Source organism: Megascapheus bottae, chromosome 24 (genome assembly GCF_031878675.1).
Source record: "Megascapheus bottae isolate mThoBot1 chromosome 24, mThoBot2.hap1, whole genome shotgun sequence".
NCBI lineage: Eukaryota > Metazoa > Chordata > Mammalia > Rodentia > Geomyidae > Megascapheus > Megascapheus bottae.
In genome coordinates this window covers 11,315,003-11,333,685 of record NC_143532.1, presented here as the reverse complement: position 1 = coordinate 11,333,685, position 18,683 = coordinate 11,315,003, and the positions used below count along the sequence as shown (strand labels likewise).

The 18,683-nt window shown below is 41.1% G+C and overlaps 1 protein-coding gene across 2 annotated transcripts in view; it reads left to right on the top strand.

The window, feature by feature from the left end:
- Utp4 (UTP4 small subunit processome component) overlaps nucleotides 1–18,683 on the top strand; it is a 37,246-nt gene that overhangs the window by 8,282 nt on the left and 10,281 nt on the right. Inside the window, exons 1-12 of one of the 2 annotated variants that reach the window (XM_090357366.1) lie at nucleotides 2–99; nucleotides 1,076–1,236; nucleotides 2,948–3,139; nucleotides 4,965–5,049; nucleotides 7,543–7,632; nucleotides 9,055–9,266; nucleotides 10,359–10,530; nucleotides 10,622–10,713; nucleotides 12,775–12,871; nucleotides 14,621–14,685; nucleotides 17,381–17,503; nucleotides 18,166–18,322. In XM_090357366.1, the coding sequence (XP_090213492.1) occupies nucleotides 1,078–1,236; nucleotides 2,948–3,139; nucleotides 4,965–5,049; nucleotides 7,543–7,632; nucleotides 9,055–9,266; nucleotides 10,359–10,530; nucleotides 10,622–10,713; nucleotides 12,775–12,871; nucleotides 14,621–14,685; nucleotides 17,381–17,503; nucleotides 18,166–18,322 (1,444 nt within the window). In that variant the 5' untranslated portion in view covers nucleotides 2–99; nucleotides 1,076–1,077. Of the gene's footprint in view, nucleotide 1; nucleotides 100–1,075; nucleotides 1,237–2,947; nucleotides 3,140–4,964; nucleotides 5,050–7,542; nucleotides 7,633–9,054; nucleotides 9,267–10,358; nucleotides 10,531–10,621; nucleotides 10,714–12,774; nucleotides 12,872–14,620; nucleotides 14,686–17,380; nucleotides 17,504–18,165; nucleotides 18,323–18,683 lie in introns of those variants that run through there. The other variant, XM_090357367.1, reaches the window with a different exon arrangement.

Below are 18,683 nucleotides of genomic sequence, written 5' to 3'. Positions count from 1 at the left end.
CCGGGGCAGAGCTGGAGCGAGCGAGCGAGCGCGCGCGCGCGCACGTGGGGCCGGGGCGGAGAGAAGCGAGGTCCGGGGCTGACGGGCGCGGGGCCGGCGGTGAGTTGGGGGAAAGGGACCGTGAGGAGCGAGTCTAAAGGGGTGCGGCCGGTCCAAAGTCGGAACCCTGAGACCGTGCGCTCCGCGGTGGAACCCGGGAAAGGGAGGGGGTGACGGAGACCTTTAAATGCCCGCCGGGCCGTGGCGGACGCGCCCGCCTCCCCGTGGGGTCCTAACTTTGAACGCGGGCCGAGCGAGCCCACTTCACTGTCGACCCGCGCGTCCCATACCAGTGTTGCCTGGGACCCCTCTGCCCCGAGCAGCCCGAGAAAATCCACCAACTCCTGTCGCTTTCCCCTTTGGGCAGCCCCGGTCGTCCCTTGCTCCATCAGACCCACGTCACCGCCTCGGGTTGAGTCTGTGCTTTGCATACGTTAGCATTTCGTAGAGTGTGAGAGAGTTGCTTGCTAAGGTGCAGATTCGGTTTTATGAGGCCGGGTCCTGGGGCTTGAACGCAGGCGCCGGGCACTGTCCCTTAGCCTTTTCTCTCCAGGCTGACATTCTCATTTGAGCCGCAGCTTCAATTCCAGCCTTTTTTTTTTTGCTGGTTATTGGAGAGAGGAGTCTCTTACAAGAGAATTTTCTGCCCTGATGGGTTGCTAATCATGATCCCTAGATCTTAATAGCCTTCTTAGTAGTTAGGATTACAGGTGTGAGCCACCGATGCCGGCTAGTATGCAGATTTTAAATTAACTCCCAATCTAAGAGGCAGGAATGCTGGATCTGTAGAGTAAGCTAGGGTTGTGGTGGTGGTGGTTGGGGGTGTTTTGTTTCCTGATTCAAAATATCCTAATCTTCTGGAGATTGGCAGATTCTTGTGTGGGGCATGAAAGTATCATTAGTTAGATATTTAGGCATTCACTTAAATGAAATAGTTGGAGTGTTTTATCCAGAACACTGATGATAATAAACTGATACCTGTGATGATGCACTCCAATTGTCCTTTAACAATAACAATTCCTTTTGTCCCCTCTAGGAATGGGTGAATTTAAGGTCCATCGAGTTCGTTTCTTTAATTATGTTCCAGCAGGGATCCGCTGTGTGGCTTACAATAACAAATCAAACAGATTGGCTGTGTCACGTACAGATGGCACTGTGGAAATTTATAACTTGTCAGCAAACTACTTTCAGGAGAAAGTAAGTCATTTGGGAAATGAATTTGATGTTTGTGATGTTAATTTTCTTTTTCTTTTTTTATTGTTGGGGTAATGTATAGAGGGATTACAGTTACATTCGCAAATAGTAGGTGCATTACTTCTTACACATCGACACACCTTCTTTTTTGTCCCAAGATTTTAATTTTCTTGAGTTCAAGTTTATTACAGTCGGTACATCTTCTGTTGGAAAAGATCAGGTGACTCCATATTATCTGTTTAGTTTAGAACACGGTAACTTTGGGACCAGGAGTTTTGCCTAGTGGTAGAGTGCTTGCCTAGCATGCACGAATACCTGGGTTCAATTCCTTGGTACCACATACATAGAAAAAAGCCAGAGGTGATGCTGAGACTCAAGTGGTAGAACTCTAGCCTTGAGAAAGTCCAAGGACAGTGCTCAGGCCCTGAGCTCAAGCCCAGGACAGGCAAAAAAAAAAAAAAAGAAAGAAACACAAGGGAACTTCTCTAGCAAATTTCACAATTTTGACCTCTGTAAGGTTTCTTAGAAAGTTCCTACCTAGGAATTTTCATGTTTTTAATAACTTGTTCTTTGAAAACTGAGGGTTACTAGATCTTTTGCCATCTACAAAAATGGAAATTGTTGAGACTGTTGTAACTTTGGTAACAGGAGCTTTGTTCCCCAAAGTGACATGTCTCTTAATGGAGATCTCTTGGGATTTTGGTGCTAGAAAAGTGTATTTAACAAGCCTAAACAGTATATAGCCTTGCTTCTAGGGTAGAGTCTTCTTACAGTACTGGAGCTTGCAGGACTGGAAGCTGCCCAAAGTGAGTCAGTGAGCAAATAACCAATGAATGTAAAGGCTTACGATATTATATTGGAGGGGGGGGGCAAGAGTTTGGCCCAATAGTAGAGTGCTTGCCTACCATGCACAAAGACCCAGGTTCAATTCTTGGTACCACATACACAGAAAAAAAATCGCTTCTTGGGCTGGCTTTGAACCATGATCCTTAGATCTCAGCCTCCTCAGTCAATAGGATTACAGGCATGAGCCACCAGTGCCCAGCTTTATGTCTTTATGCTATTTTATTTTAAACTTTTTTGCGGTTGAAAACAGATACCGACTGTCTGGTTAATTACATTAAAATTCCAAAATGGATTTTTGGAAAGATTGTGTGTGCGTGCATGTGTGTGTATGTATGTACATTATATGAGGTGAACTCACCCAATCAGGAGACTCAGAATAATTTTGGTTACAGCAAATACATTAAACCAACCTTTATTCTGCTGAAAAATGTTTTGTTGAATTAATACTGCTTTAACAACAAAACTTAACTACAACAATTTTAAATAACTAAAATTTGAACCTGATGGGGCCGGGAGTTTGGCCTAGTGGTTAAAGTGCTTGTCTAGCATGCATGAAGACCCGGGTTCGATTCCTCGGTACCACATACATAGAAAAAAGCCGGAAGTGGTGCTGAGGCTCAAGTGGTAGACCTCTAGCCTTGAGAAAGTCCAAGGACAGTGCTCAGGCCCTGAGCTCAAGCCCACGACTGGCAAAAAAAAAAAAAAAAAATTTGAACCTGAAATTGAAAATGTCTAATATGATCTTTCTGATAGCACAGAACCCTACGCGAGTTAGTTTGTAGGGAAGTAATGTTCACTTTGGTCCCTATGACTATACTCTGGGGCTGACAAATTCATGGAAAGTTAAGAAGTTTTGTCTTTTCTATAGTTTTTCCCAGGTCATGAGTCTCGTGCTACTGAAGCTCTGTGTTGGGCAGGAGGACAGCGACTCTTTAGTGCTGGACTGAATGGAGAAATTCTTGAGTATGATTTACAGGCACTAAACATCAAGTATGCTGTGGATGCTTTTGGAGGACCTATCTGGAGTATGACAGCCAGCCCCAGTGGCTCTCAACTTTTGGTCAGTAAAACTTAAGGTTTCTCTTATGCTCAACTTCCTTTTCATGGTTTTAAGGGGAATACTGTAACATGTAACTGTAACAGTATTCTTGACTGGTTGCCAGTAAACCATACAGGTACTAAGGATTAAAAATCAGTTTCAGCTGGGAGCATGACTTACTGGTAGAGTGCTCACCTAGCATGCACAAAGTCCTGAGTTTAATTCCTCAGTTACACATACACACAAAAAAAATAATCATTTTCATCTTGTTTTCTATTTGCTATTAGTTTAGATCTTGTTTATTCATGTATGAAATGAGAGGATTAATTTACATTAGCATTTCCCAAATTGTTTTTTTTTTTGGCCAGTCCTGGGGCTTGAACTGAGGGCCTGAGCACTGTTCTTGGACTTCCTCCAAGCTAGCACTACTACTTGAGCCGCAGCCCCACTTCCAGCTCTTTCTTTGTATATGGTACTGAGGAATCCAGCCCAGGGCTTCATACATGCTAGGCAAGCACTATGCCAGTAGGCCATGCTCCCCCAGACCCCAAATCATGTTCTACAGCTGGACAGGTAGACGCTTATTTTGGTCATGGAATTCTTTGTGTATTTTGTTTAAGAAATACAACATATTAAATCCTTCCATAGATAGCCTATGTTCATATGTCTATTGCAGGTTCTTCAGCAAATTAACCTGTGCAACTGTCTCAGCAGTTTCTTTTTTTTTCTCTTCTAAATTTTTTTTTTTTTTTTTTTTTTTTGGTGGGTCATGGGCTTGAACTCAGCCTGGGCGCTGTCTCTGAGCTCTTCAGCTCAAGATTACCACCCTACCCTTGAGCCAAGCCCCACTTTCCATTTTCTAGAGGTTAATTAGAGATGAGTCTCAGGTTCATTTGTGCCTGGGCTGGCTTTGAACCTCGATCCTCAGATCTCAGCCTCCTGAGTAACTAGGATTACAGGTATGAGCCACACGCCCAGCATCATGTTCAACTTTTAAGAAATTTTAAGGTAATAGATTTGTGAATGTTTTACAGTATAAGTGATAGATTATTTTGCCATAGTGACCCATCTTTCTCTTTTTTTTGGTCTTAAATTTTTATGCCTACTTAGATTACTTGTGTTCTTTCAAATTATTACCAATCTCAAAAAAGCCACCGCCCAACTGTCTCAGCAGTTCTCAAAAGCTTTTATATACATAGACTTTTTCCTCTATAATTGCTATCAGAAATAGGTATTTTAAATAATACTTCCTGTGATATTTTAAAATGCTTCCCATTTAGGTTGTTAAGGTTAGTAGGTCTCTTATTAGGTCATGAGTGTCAAACAGAAATATGCTTGAAATCCTACCTCTGTTCTGTCATATACCAGAATTGGGTCAGTGATTAGAACTCCTAATATCAGCCTGCATTCTGGCCAGGATATGAAGTCTTCCAGGAATATACTTAAGTTTCTCCATATTGGTACTTCACTTGACACCCCACACCCTCCCTGCCCCCCCACTCCCTTCCCCTCCCCACCCCAGTTGTGGAGTTTAAACTTGGTCTGGATGCGGTTTGTTTTCTTTTAGAGCAAATGATACCTTTGAGCAAGATATAGGTATATATCGTTGTGAATTTAGTCTTATAAAATGTTTATCTTATCCTAGGAATGTGGCTTAGTGGTAAGAGTGCTTGTGTATCCCTGGGTTGGATTCCACAGTACCATATAAACAGAAAAAGCTGGAAGTGGTGCTGTGGTTCAAGTGGTATGATTCTAGCCCTGAGCAAAAGAAGCCTTGAGTTCAACCCCAGCACTGGCCAAAAAAACAAGTTTATCTTTTCTTTTTTTATCTCTTTGTTTCTATTAGGTTGGCTGTGAAGATGGATCTGTGAAACTATTTGAAATCACACCAGACAAAATCCAGTTTGAAAGAAATTTTGATCGGCAGAAAAGTAAGGGTTGTCTTTTGGAGTGAATAGCTTTAACGGGAAGTTAAGTTTCTGTGCCACTCAAAATGTGTTATCTGTGTACAAATTTTATTTGAGTACAGGGAATATAGTATTCTACTGTATAACATGGTATGACTGCCTAGTTATAAGTTACAATATAGAAAAGAAAAAGCTAAAATAGAAAAGCTATGGGGTTTTTGTTGTTGTTGTTGTGCTTTGTTTGCTTTTTGTTTTTTCAATGATGGTCATGGGCCTTGAACTCTGGGCTTGGGCTGTCCCTGAACTCTTCAGCTCCACTTTCAGTTTTCTGGTGGTTAATTGGAGGTAAGAGTCTCTTGGATTTTTGTGCCCAGGCTGACTTTGAACTGTGGTCCTCAGAACTCAGCCACCAGCACCTAGCTATGTTTTTGTTTTGGTTTGTTTTGGTTTTTTTTGGGTTGGTTGTGGGACTTGGAACTGTAGGTCTGGGTGCTGTCCTTGAGCTCTTCAGCTCAAGGCTACCGCCCTACCCCTTGATCCACAGCCCGCTTCAAGTTTTCTGGTGATTAGGAGATGAGAGTCTTAGGGACTTTTTAGTGCCTTTGAGATTAGATGTTATGAACTTTCCTGTCTGGGCTGGCTTCCAGCAGGGATCCTCTCAGATCTCTACCTCTCGAGTTGCCAGGATTACAGGCATGGGTCACCAGTGCTGCCTGAACTGTGGTTCTTCATCCTACTAGTTCATTCAAATGGGAGCATTTAAAAAAAAAACAGTTGTCTAAGACTGTTGGACTGACTTGACACTGACCTGTAAAGCAAGGTTTGGTACATTGTATTTTGGGGGGGGGGGGGTTGCCTATCCTAGGGCTTGAACCTCCGGGCCTGGGCACTGTTCATTGGACACAATTTGCTCTACTATGTCAGCTACAACACCACTTCCAGCTTCCCCCCGCCCCACTCCTGTGTATGTGGTATTGAGGAATCAAACCCAGGGCTTTGTGCATGCTAGGTAACACTCTACCAGTAGGCTATGCTTCCAGCCCCATGGTACATTGTTTCTATAAAGAACTAGGTAGTAGGGCCAGGAGTTTGGCCTAGTGGTAGAGTGCTTTGCCTAGCATGCATGAAGACCTGGGTTCACTTCCTCGGTACCATATACATAGAAAAAAGCTAGAAGTGGTGCTGAGGCTCAAGTGGTAGAGCTCTAACCTTGAGAACGTCCAAGGACAGTGCTCAGGCCCTGAGCTCAAGCCCAGGACTGGCAAAAAAAACAAAGAACTAGCTAGTAAATATTAGGGTGTACAAGCCGTACAGTGTAGCAGACAAGCAGCCATAAATAATATATAAATGAATATGATGGCTGCACTATAGTAAAGTTGTTTACAAAACCAGCAGTGGGCTGTCATTTACTGATCCTTCTAAAGAATATAGTGACCATCTTAGGTTTTCTGTGTCCTTCATCCCTGACTAATCAGACTTTCCTTTTGTTATTATCTTAGGATATTAATTGCAAAGTTAATTCTTTTTTTTCATATTTTTTATTGTAATTAATAGAAGGGTTACATGATATTTGCCAGATAGATGGTGTATTAATTCCCACACATTGATACCCTTTCACATGTCTTGGTCCCCATTTCCTTCCCCCCCACCCCTACCCACAAAGGTAATTCTTAAGTATTTTGAAATGTGTTCGACTTTTTTATGTATTCATATTAACAACATAGACTTGTTTTTGTAATTGTTTTTCCACTTTTTTTTTCACTTGAAACATTTCAGATCCCTTTCTATATCAGTGATGCTAGTCTGTGAGGCATTCCATTTTGTAGTACTCCATAATTTAACTAAATTACTACTTATGGATATTGTTATTATTACTTTACTATTGACAACTATAACCGATTCTTTAATGAAAATTTTATACAGCATTTGCAAGAGCTGAGTTTGATTCCCAGTACTTCCAAAAGAAAAATTAATCATGTGTTGCATAATATTAGGGATAGAATATCTTGTGGCACCTGACTATTCCTTCCTTTCTTTTCTTTCTTTCTTTTTTGCCATCCTGGGCTTGAACTCTGGAACTAAACACTGTCCTTGGGCTTTCCTCAAGGCTAATGTTCTACCACTTGAGCCATAGCATCACTTTCGGTTTTTTCTGACTACACATATTTTTAGATCATTCATGCAAATATCTCCAATTTAATTGCAGTATGATTATTAAGCTCCTCAACCATTCATAGTTAAATTTTATTAGATTATTACTCTATCACTCTCAGATGGTTATACGTGTACATTTCTGTCAATCATAAATAGGATATTGAAGTACATATCAAATGCTTTGCTATAGGTCCCAGGCAGTTTCTCATACGTTATAAAACAGTGGCTCACAGGAGTGTGGTATATGAGAGAGAACTAAGATTTAGAGCACTTGCCTTATGGGTAATTATGAAGGAGAGCGCAGTTACTTTTTATATATATTTATTGAATGTCACTTTCTTTTTTTGTTGTACAAATCCCAAGGTCGAATCTTGAGTCTCAGCTGGCATCCTGCTGGTACCCACATTGCAGCTGGCTCCATAGACTACATCTGTGTGTTTGATGTCAAAACAGGTGACTAATTTTTTTTTCCCCACTTCATTTGGGATGAGTTTTGTTTGTTAGATTCACATTTCTGCGTTTCCCAAAGCTTAACCTGCCCTTTCAAAGTCCTGAGGGCTAACATCACATTTTTCCTTTCTTGAATTACTACTATGTTTAGAGGAATCTTAAGTTCTTCAGTGGGTTGCAGTATTTTATTATAATAGGAATTCACAATAAAACTCACCTTCAACTAATACTACATTTAGTATAAATGATTAATAGCATATATTTATGTATCCCAATTCTTGGGGAAAATGTAGCATACAGTCTTAGTAAGGTAACTGATGAAACCATGAATTCTAAAAGGCAGAGAACCATACTATTTTTGGCCTGGGAAATTGCAACCTATAGTGATGTAGTTAACTTCAGCTTGTTAGACATGGATACCTGTGATATGGAAACAAATCAAATCAGACATATCTTTTTCTTGTTTTGTTTTTATGTCATTTATATTACATATACTCAAAAAATTCTTTGAAATTCATAGCCAAAAAAAAAAAACCAGGAATATCCTTTGATTCCCTTCTCCTACTCAAAGGTAATTGTTGTGACTGTCAGGTGTTGCTTTGATCTTTGATACTTATCTATAGATTGTGCACAACTTCTTCACTACATTTTAATTTTTCAGTTTTGCATCATTATTGATGTTTACAACTGAACCCTCCACCTTCTTGCCATAGATACCCTGATCATCCCCATATGCTTGCAACTTGGCTCAGATTAGTGGTCATTGTCTTCATTATTATGATTGTTTGAATCATACAAGTTAATAGTAAATAGCAAACTGCCTTTCTTCTTTATATCTGTGTATGTGTGTGTGTGTATCATGGAACGGAGAAGGGAGTAAGAGAGACTGACTCATGCTACACTAAACAGTAGAATGGATGACATTAATCACATTACATTATATACATGTGTGAAAATGTCAAAATAGCATTCTTAAATCATGTTACCATTACCTTACCTTCTCTCCCTTTTCTGGAGTGATAGAAAAGAATTAAGTTTAACTTTTTTTTTTTTTTTGGTCGGTCATGGGGCTTGAACTCTGGGCCTGGGCATTGTCCCTGAGATCTTCAACTCGAGGCTACTGCGCTGCTCCTTGAGCCATAGCACTACATCCGGTTTTCTAGTGGTTAATTGGAGATAGAGTCTCACTGTCGTTAGTTCCCAGGTTGGCTTTGAACCACGATTCTCAGATCTCAGCCTCCTGAGTAGCTAGGACTACAAACGTGAACCACCACACCCTGCTATTTTGGAATTTTGAGACTGGATTTAGCAAAGCCACTATTTTCTGGCTCTGAACAGTAACTTAGTCATATTATGGCTGTCAAGCAGTTTTTGAAAAACTAAAGAAATAATGTTTATCCAAATACATGTTTTTTTCTTTTTCAGGGAGCTCTGTTCGGAAGATGATTGTAGACAGGCAACATATGGGTGTGACAAAGTCGAAGTGTATTGTTTGGGGCGTGGCCTTCCTGTCTGATGGCACTGTCATAAGCGTGGATTCTGTTGGGAAAGTGCAGTTATGGGATTCTGCTACTGGGACCCTGGTTAAGAGTCACCTCATTGCAAATGCTGATGTGCAGTCCATTGCTGTTGCTGAAGTGAGTATGGTCCTGACTTTGAGCAATTGTGGAGTGACTTGGGGACATACTACTGATTGTCCTCATGGTAAAGAAAAACAAAGCTAAATCATAATATACTTTTTAAATTTAAAGTTTGGGGCTAGAGGCATGGCCCAACAGTAGTGCACCTACCTCACACACATGAGAATGGAGTTTATACACGCAGTACCACCAAAAACAAAACTAAAGTTTTTATAACTGACAATTTTAGATGGATACCTATGGCTCACTTCTGCAATAGTAGCTGCTCAGGAAGCTGAGCTCTGAAGCCAGCCCAGGAAGGAAAGTCTGTAAGATTTTTTTTTTTTTGGATGGGTTTTGGGGCTTAGACTCTGGGCCTGAGCTCTTCAGTTCAAGGCTACTTCCCTACCCCTTGAGCCACAGCACCACTTCTGGTTTTCTAGTGTTTAATTGGAGATAAGAGTCTCACAGACTTTTTAGTGTCCTAGCTGTCTTTGAACTGTGATCCTCAGATCTCAGCCGCCTGAGTACCTAGGATTACAGGTTTGAGCTACCACGCCTAGAAGTCTGTAAGATTTTTTTTTTTCTGTCACCAAAAAGCTTGAAGTAAAGCTGTGGTAGAGTACTAAAATTATCAGCAAATGGAATTTGGCAACTGGCTTGTAAGGGAAGGGGCCACTCTCGTAGAGATGGCACCACCTGTATAGAGAGGAACACTGGAAGCGTGGAGACCCTTCTCTCCAATTAACTACCAAAAAATGAGAGAAGTGGTGCTATGGCTCAAAGTAATATAGTACTACTATCCTTGGGCGAAAGAACTCAGGGACAGTACCCAAGCCTGTTATTTGGCTTGTCAATGACCACGTATCATGACATTCAGGATATAAAGCCTAGCAAGGTGATAGCAATTGCTAATTTTGTCAGCAGGGGGCACATTGCTATCTAAGTATTAGCTTGTCTTTGTATAGAATTTAGTACATTCCTTGGAAATTTACCTTCTAATTCCTGGGTGTCATTTTCCCCTGAACTACCCAGACAGAAAGCCTTAGAGAGTATTTTGGTCTGGATCTCAATTTGTTCAATATGTATTCCCCTGGTTTAATTCCTCAGCAAGAAGACAGTTTCGTGGTGGGCACAGCCGAGGGCACAGTATTTCATTTTCAACTGGTCTCTGTGACTTCTAACAGCAGTGAGAAGCAGTGGGTGCGGACCAAACCATTCCAGCACCATACTCACGATGTGCGCACCGTGGCTCACAGCCCAACTGCCCTGATATCTGGAGGTGGGTTTTGCTTTTGGCCAGGCTGTTGGTTTACTTTGTTTCTTTTCACCCAGGACTTCTCATTCTGTTCACCTCTTTTCCCCATCTTCAGGTACTGACACACACTTGGTCATTCGTCCTCTCATGGAGAAAGTAGAAGTTAAGAATTACGATGCTGCTCTCCGAAAAATCACCTTTCCCCATGTAAGTATCACCCCCTTCTTTTTCTTTTTTCTTCTTTTTTATTTTGCCAGTCCTGGGGCTTGAACTCAGGGCCTAGCACTGTCCTTGGGCTTTTTTCCTCAAGGCTAGCACTCTCCCACTTGCCACAGCACCATTTCTGGCTTTTTCTCTGTATGTGGTATTGAGGAATTGAACCCCGGTCTTTGTGCATGCTAGGCAAGCACTCTACCACTTGGCCAAATTCCCGGCCCCCACCCTCTTTCCCCTTCTCCCAACTTAAAGTGTCCCTTCATCTCCCCATCTCCCTGTCCCATAAGAACCAAACATAGCGTATACTTCCTGGGCAAATCTGAGGTGTTTTCTGAGTTATCTTCATTCTGTTTGTGAGGCATGCCTCTTACAATGACACTTTGGGGAACAAAATGTGATGTATTTGTAGTATCACAGCAGTTTACTTCCTGAGGTAATCTTTTTCTTTTTCTCTTATAGTATTTTGTGGGAATTTTCTTATTGTTTTTGTTTTTTGTGTTGATCCTGAGGCTTAAACTCAGGACCTTGGTACTGTCTCTAAGCTGTTTCGCCCAAGGATAGTACTATACTACTTTGAGCCACAGTATCACTTCTCTCATTTTTCTGATAGTTAATTGGAGATAAGAGTCTCCCAGACTTTCCACCAGAGCTGGCTTTGAACTGTGATTCAAGAATCTCAGCCTCCTAGCCTCTCAGCTAGGACTATAGATGTGAGCCCCCAATGCCCAGCTAGCACTGTACCACTTGAGCCATAACTCCACTTGCAGCTTTTTTTTGATGTTTAAGTAGAGATACAGTCTGATGGCCTTTTTTGCCTGGGTTAGCTTTGAGCCAGGCTCCTCATACCTTAGCCTCCTGAATAGCTAGGATTACAAGCTTGGGCCACCAGCACCTGGCTTATTTGTTTTAAAGGATAAACATATTCTGGTCAGAAGCAGAAAAATCCATGTTTCCTGACCCCACAATTGTGTGGGTCCAAGGTCACTGACCCCACAATCAGTCCCCAACCATTTCCAGTATTCCTCTCTAGACAGGTGGTGCCATCTCTACAGGAGAGTGGCCTCTTCCCTTCCAAGCCAGCAACCAAATTCCATCTGCAAATAACTTTACCAAGTCTATTTTGTCATAATAATGTTTTATATAGATATTATATATGTGTGTGAGCATAGACATTTATTGAGGTATATTTGATATGCAAAAACTACCCACATTCAGCATATAGGCTGTCTTCATTAGTTCCTCCTGAGCTCTCCTTTTTCCCGTTTGAGTGTGAGTTATTGAGTATTAAACTCTGGGTCTAAGGCTTGCTAGATTTATTATCTCTAGAACTGAGTCATTTCTTTTTGTGGCTATAGTCCTGGTTCTACAAACTAGTTAAATTATATACCCTTAGTTCCTTTTTACCATTGCCTCCTATGCTTAGCCACATTAGGTCTTTTGGCACACTATAGTAACCTATCTGATTCTGTGTCACCTCTTCAGAAGTTTTATTGAGAGGAATAGCTACTTTTAGTCATTGTGTTCTCAGATTTCCCCTGCACCTGTTTTCCACCATTCTAGTTGAGGTCCATAATTGGCCTGTGGAAGTTGGGGTTTTTTGTTGTTTTGTTTTTGTCAATTGTGAGGCTTGAACTCAGGACCTGGGTTCAGTTTCTGAATTCTTTTTGCTCAAGGCTAACCTACTACCACTTTGAGCCACAGTGCAACTTCCAGTTTTCTGGTGGTTAATTGTAGATAAGAGTCTCATGGATGGGCTGGAAGTGTGGCCTAGGGGTAGAGTGATTGCCTAGCATGCATGAAGCCCTGTGTGATTCTCATGACTTTCCTGTCCCGGCTGGCATTTTTGAACCATGATCCTCAGATCTCAGCCTCCTGAATAGCTAGGATTACAGGTGTGAGCTACCAGCACCCAGTCCCTGTGGTAGTTCTTAGGATATATTTATCAAATTAGTTCAACAATAAAAAGTATATGCTAAGTTATTGCTGCTGCAGCTCAGACTGAGGCTGTCTATGATCCTGGCTTATTTGTAACTTTGCAATTCTTGGATGCAGCGACGTCTCATTTCCTGTTCTAAAAAGAGACAGCTTCTCCTCTTCCAGTTTGCTCATCACTTGGAACTTTGGCGACTAGGTTCTACAGTTGCAACAGGTAAGACTGAAGAAAGGTTTTCCCATCAAAAAATGGGAAATGGCTAAGGATATAATCTCAAAGATAGAGTGTCTGTGTAGCATGCACAGTGCCCAGGTTTGGATCGCCGCAAAACTGGAATAAAGAAATATATACAAATAACATACATTTATATTCATACAGATGAAGAAGAAAAAAGTGGATTGGAGTTGACTTTCTGCTTAGAGAAAAGAATAGAGGCTGGGAATGTGGTTTAGTGGTAGAGTGCTTGAAGATCTGGGTTCGATTCCTCAGTACCACATACACAGAAAACGCCCAAAGTGCCACTCTGGCTCAAATGGTAAAGTGCTACTCTCGAGCAAAAAATGCTTAGGGACAGTGCCCAGGTCCTCTGAGTTGAAGCCCTAGGACTGGCCCAGAAAAGAAAAGAAGAGGTTTTTTTCTAAGGTTTTCCCACTCATAAGAAAAAGCAAGGGCCAGGAATATGGCCTAGTGTTAGAGGGCTTGCCTAGCATGCATGAAGCCTTGAGTTCAATTCCTTGGTACCACACACAGAAAAAGCCAGAAGTGACTCAAGTGGTAGAGTGCTACTTGAGAATGCTCAAGAACAGTGCTCAGGCCCCGAGTTCAAGCCCCAGGACTGCCTCCCCCCCTCCCCCCCAAAAAAAAGGAAATCTAGAAGTGGATCTGTGGTTCAAGTTGCAGAATGCTAGCCTTGAATAGCACCCAGGACCAAGGGAGCAGGAAAGGCCAACAAGTTATTGAGAATATTAAAATCTTGAAAAGTTAAAAGTACACTTAAAAAGTAGGTATATTTTACAGTAAGTTCTATAATGTGTGTTTGAAGGTATAGTTGAAGTAAGTTGTTAAAACAGTTTGTCCTAGGGGCCGGGAGTTTGGCCTAGTGGTTAAAGTGCTTGCCTAGCATGCATGAAGACCCGGGTTCGATTCCTCAGTACCACATACGTAGAAAAAAGCCAGAAGTGGTGCTGAGGCTCAAGTGGCAGAGCTCTAGCCTTGAGAAAGTCCAAGGACAGTGCTCAGGCCCTGAGCTCAAGCCCAGGACTGGCAAAAAAAAACAGTTTGTCCTAGCTTGTGTAAAATGGAAACAGGCTGTTGAAAATGACAAGACATTCTTGGGTATCTCATATTGTTACAGTATCTCACTTTGTTATCTGATATATTGAATTTATTTGTATTTGGTTATTTGAAATTTGATAGGGAAGGGGGAAAACAAAGACGGGGGAGGGGAGGGTGATGGGTATCAAGACATGTGAAAGGGTATCAATGTATGTGAATTAATGCACCTTCTATCTGGCAAATATCATGTAACCCTTTTATTAATTACAATAAAAAAATTATAAAAGAAAAAAGAAAATGACAAGACATAATAATGAATCATGCTGTCCTGTAAAAAAAAAGCAAAGGTCACATGTATCTTTCTAGAGTAACAGCCTAACAGTCTTGTTTGTGGTGTGACTTGTTACGTAAATGTTTGAGTCCTTTCTTTTATTGGGTTGAAATTAAGAGCAAAGAAACTCCATTTCACATGCCTTTGTGGAGTAGAGCTTCAAACAACTGGTGATGTCTTCTAGACTTACTCCCTTGTTCATATAATATATGCCACAGAAATGGTATCCCACTAAGTCAAGATATTTTTTTGATTTTCCAGTGATAGAGATTGTTCTACAGATAAATGACTTTTAGAAGAAAAAATGTATCATCCTCTGTTTGGAAGGAACAAAAACTCAGGGAAATTTCTCGTTTCAGGCAAGAATGGAGATACCCTTCCACTTTCCAGAAATGCAGATCATTTATTGCACCTCAAGACAAAGGTAAGAGAGGCTCACTGCGCGTTCAGGTCTAGAATGTTTTTCCCATTCTGAATTTAGTGATTTAGTTCATGTGATAAAATTTTATATCCTAAACTATTTCACTGAAGGATTGGCCGCTTTTTTTATTTGAGGTTTTGATAACTATTAAATGTCTTTAAGACCAAAGTGACATCTTTTTAAAACTTGTCTATAAATGTAGTGTCTTGCTCCTTATTGTCGTTGTCATTGTCTCATTTAATCCTACCTACTCAGGAGGCTGAGATCTGAGGATCTTGGTTTGAAGCCAGCCCAGCAGAAAAGACTCATCTCCAATAAACCACTTAAAAACCAGAAGTAGTGCTGTGGCTCAAGTGGTAGAGAGCTAGCCTTAAGCACAAAAAGGCTTAGGGATGGTGCCCAGGCCCTGATTTCAAGCCCCACAACTGACAATAACAATAACAAATACCGATGTCTTTTATTGTAGAAAAATAACCTATTTTGATGTAGCATTTGATAATGATAAAACACTTCAGTCTAGTATATAAAATGAGGTGTATGTGAGGTAGAAAAAGATCAGTGCTGTTTTTTATTTCTTTTTTTCTTTTTTTTTAAATTTCTTTCAGAATCAGTGGTACTTATGAGTCTTTTTTTTTTTTTTTTTTTTTTTTTTTGCTAGTCCTGGGCTTGAGCTCAGGGCCTGAGCACTGTCCTTGGACTTTCTCAAGGCTACACTCTACCAGTTGAGCCTCAGCACCATTTCCGGCTTTTTGCTATGTATGTGGGGTACCAAGGAATCGAACCCAGGACTTTGTGCATGCTGGACAAGCGCTCTACCACTAGGCCAAACTCCTGGCCCCCTTATGAGTCTTTTAATAGCCATAGTAGACTCTCATAGTTAACATAATTAAATTCATTACTTGTCTTATTTTAATGTAAAATTTTACTTTCATTTTCTACCAGTAGTTTCTCTGCAGCTTTCCCCCAATCCCACTCTCTGTACAGGTGGTGTTGTTGGTCATAGATTTTCAGAAGTGAAATTCTTGCCTGCACTTAAATGCGTTGTGTTTCCTTTGCTTCTTAAATGGTAACATTTTCTCCTGGTCTTCTCCCTTATATTGGAAAGTCTTCCTGAAGACCTAGCTAATTGAATTTTTGGGCTCTTTAACTAATTTAACAAAGTTATTTTTGTTAAAACTATTATTTTATAACTTTCTGCTGACTTTTGTGGGTTTTTTAAATTTCAGTCCTGTAGATTTTATTTATTTTTATTTTATTTATTTATTTATTTTGCCAGACCTGGGGCTCAGGGTCTGAGCACTGTCCTTGGGCTTTCTCAGGGCTAGTGTTCTACCACTTGAGCCACAGCACCAATTCTGGCTCTTTGTACATATGTGGTATCAAGGACTCGAACCCTGGGTCTTCATGCACTGGGCAAGCACTTTTACCACTAGGCCAAACTTCAGGCCCCTATTTCATTTGTTTTTTTTTTTTTTTATTAGAAAGCTAGACAAGAAAACAAAACAATTATATTTGAGAGAGAAAGCTGCCGTTTATTTGAGACAGGAACTTGCTCTGTGGCCCAGGCTGGCTTCAAACTTGCAGTCCTCAATCCCCTACTTCCCAAGTGCTGTAATTAGAGATATATTAGCAAGCACAACTTGATTTTTTAAAATTATATAAATGTTAAATTTGTTTTTTATTCTCTAAGTATTTTTATTTACTCTTTATCAGAGGTTATTGAAAGTATATTATTATAGCCACAACAAACTCAGCACTCTGAATCATCTGCCCAACTAAGCTTTGTGCACTTAATACCTGCCTGCTGAGTTTTCCTAAGTTGGATTATAGCATGAAGCTATCTGAATTACTTGAATAATGAAGCACACAGTGTCTATAGACCTTTGTTCTTACACTTTGAAATCAAGTCATCAGTTGATTGCTCTGCTTCTAATATAATCACAGGACATAGCATAGGCATTAGTGGAAATATCAGTAGCAAGAATGTGGAGATTCGGGCTGGGAGTTTGGCCTAGTGGTTAAAGTGCTTGCCTAGCATGCATGAAGACCCGGGTTCGATTCCTTGGTACCACATACATAGAAAAAAGCCGTAAGTGGTGCTGAGGCTCAAGTGGTAGAGCTGTAGCCTTGAGAAAGTCCAAGGACAGTGCTCAGGCCCTGAGCCAAAGCCCAGGACTGGCAAAAAAAAAAAAAAAATGTGGAGATTCATGTCATGGTGAAGTGGGCATAGAAGATTTTACCCTAGGGCTGAGAGTTTGGCCTAGTGGTAGAGTGCTTGCCTAGCATGCACGAAGATCTGGGTTTGAGTCCTCAGTACCACATACATAGAAAAAAGCCGGAAGTGGTGCTGAGGCTCAAGTGGTAGAGCTCTAGCCTTGAGAAAGTCCAAAGACAGTGCTCAGGCCCTGAGCTCAAGCCCAGGACTGGCAAAAAAAAAAAAAAAAAAAAGATTTTACCCTAGTGGCCAGTTGTGTAGCCTACTAATAGAGTGCTCACCTAGCATGCATGAAGCCTGGGTTCCATTCTTTGGTATCACAAACACAGAGAAAGTTGCAAGTGGCCCGGTGACTCAAGTGGCAGAGCACTGGCTTGGAGCAAAAATGTCCAAGGACAGTGCCCAGGCCCTGAGTTTAAGCCCTAGACTTCCAAAAAAAAAAGATTTTACACTAACATTTACCTTGCTTCCTCCTATTGTCAGGGCCCTGAGAACATTATTTGCAGTTGCATCTCCCCGTGTGGAGGTTGGATAGCCTATTCTGCAGTATCTCGGTTTTTTCTCTATCGGTTGAAATACGAACGTGACAACATAAGCCTCCGCAGGGTGAGTGAGTCTTGTGTGGCTGTCGAAGAGGAACCATGGGATTGTTGTTGAATGCAAATCCTCAGTGAAGTTATTTGGAGACAATTTCTTATGCAAGAATCTGAATTCAGTCTAGCACATTATTTAAAAAGGCAGGAGAGGGGCCGGGAGTTTGGCCTAGTGGTAGAGTGCTTGCCTAGCATGCATGAAGACCTGGGTTCGATTCCTCAGTACCACATATATAGAAAAGCCGGAACTGGTGCTGTGGGTCAAGTGGTAGAGCACTAACCTTGAAGAAAGCCCAAGGACAGTGCTCAGGCCCTGAGTTCAGTCCCCAGGACTGGCAATAAATAATAAATAAATAAATAAATAGGCAGGAGATAATCCCTAGCATCACAACTGTATTTTATTTTATTTTTCAATTTTGTATTGATTGCTTTGGGAGGATAGGGAAGTACCAGAAGTAGCAGTAAAACTTAGGCTTTTCTGCCTAATGGTTTCATGTGTGCCTTAGTTAATTCCATAGTAGGAAATTGAAGTTGGGCTGCCAGGGAACTGATTGTGTATCTAACCAGAGCCATGTCATTTGGTCAATTGTCTTGCTTAGTAATTTAACTCTGTTTTTGTTGAGCTATAATGTCTACTTTCTCACTACTTGCATTTCCCTGTTGATTTACTCCAAGGTTTCAAAAATGCCAGCATTTCTTAGATCTGCCCTTCAGATTTTGTTTTCTGAAGATTCAACAAAGCTCTTCGTGGCATCAAATCAAGGATCTCTGCATGTCATTCAGCTGTTGGAAGGAAGCTTCAAGCACCTGCATACTTTCCAGCCTCAGTCAGGTAGGAGTGTGTAACTGGCCTCAAGGAGTTTTTATTGTTGTTTTTTTTTTGGGGGGGGGGTGCTTTTTTTTCTTTTGAGGTACTGGGGCTTGAACTTAAAACCTGGGCACTGTCCCTGAGCTTTGCGAGCTCACTGCCCCTGATGTCACAGTACCACTTCCAGTTTTTTCTGAGTTATTGGAGATCAGAGTCTCAACAGAGACTGGCTTTGAACAGTAATCCTCAGATCTCAGCTGCTGAGTGGCTTGCATTACAAATGTGAGTGATACTTTTTCTCTTTTATTAGTTTTCCTCAGTTGGGGGAGTCTTTTCACCCCACATAATCTCACTCATATGGCTGCAGTTTAAAGTAGGAGTAGAT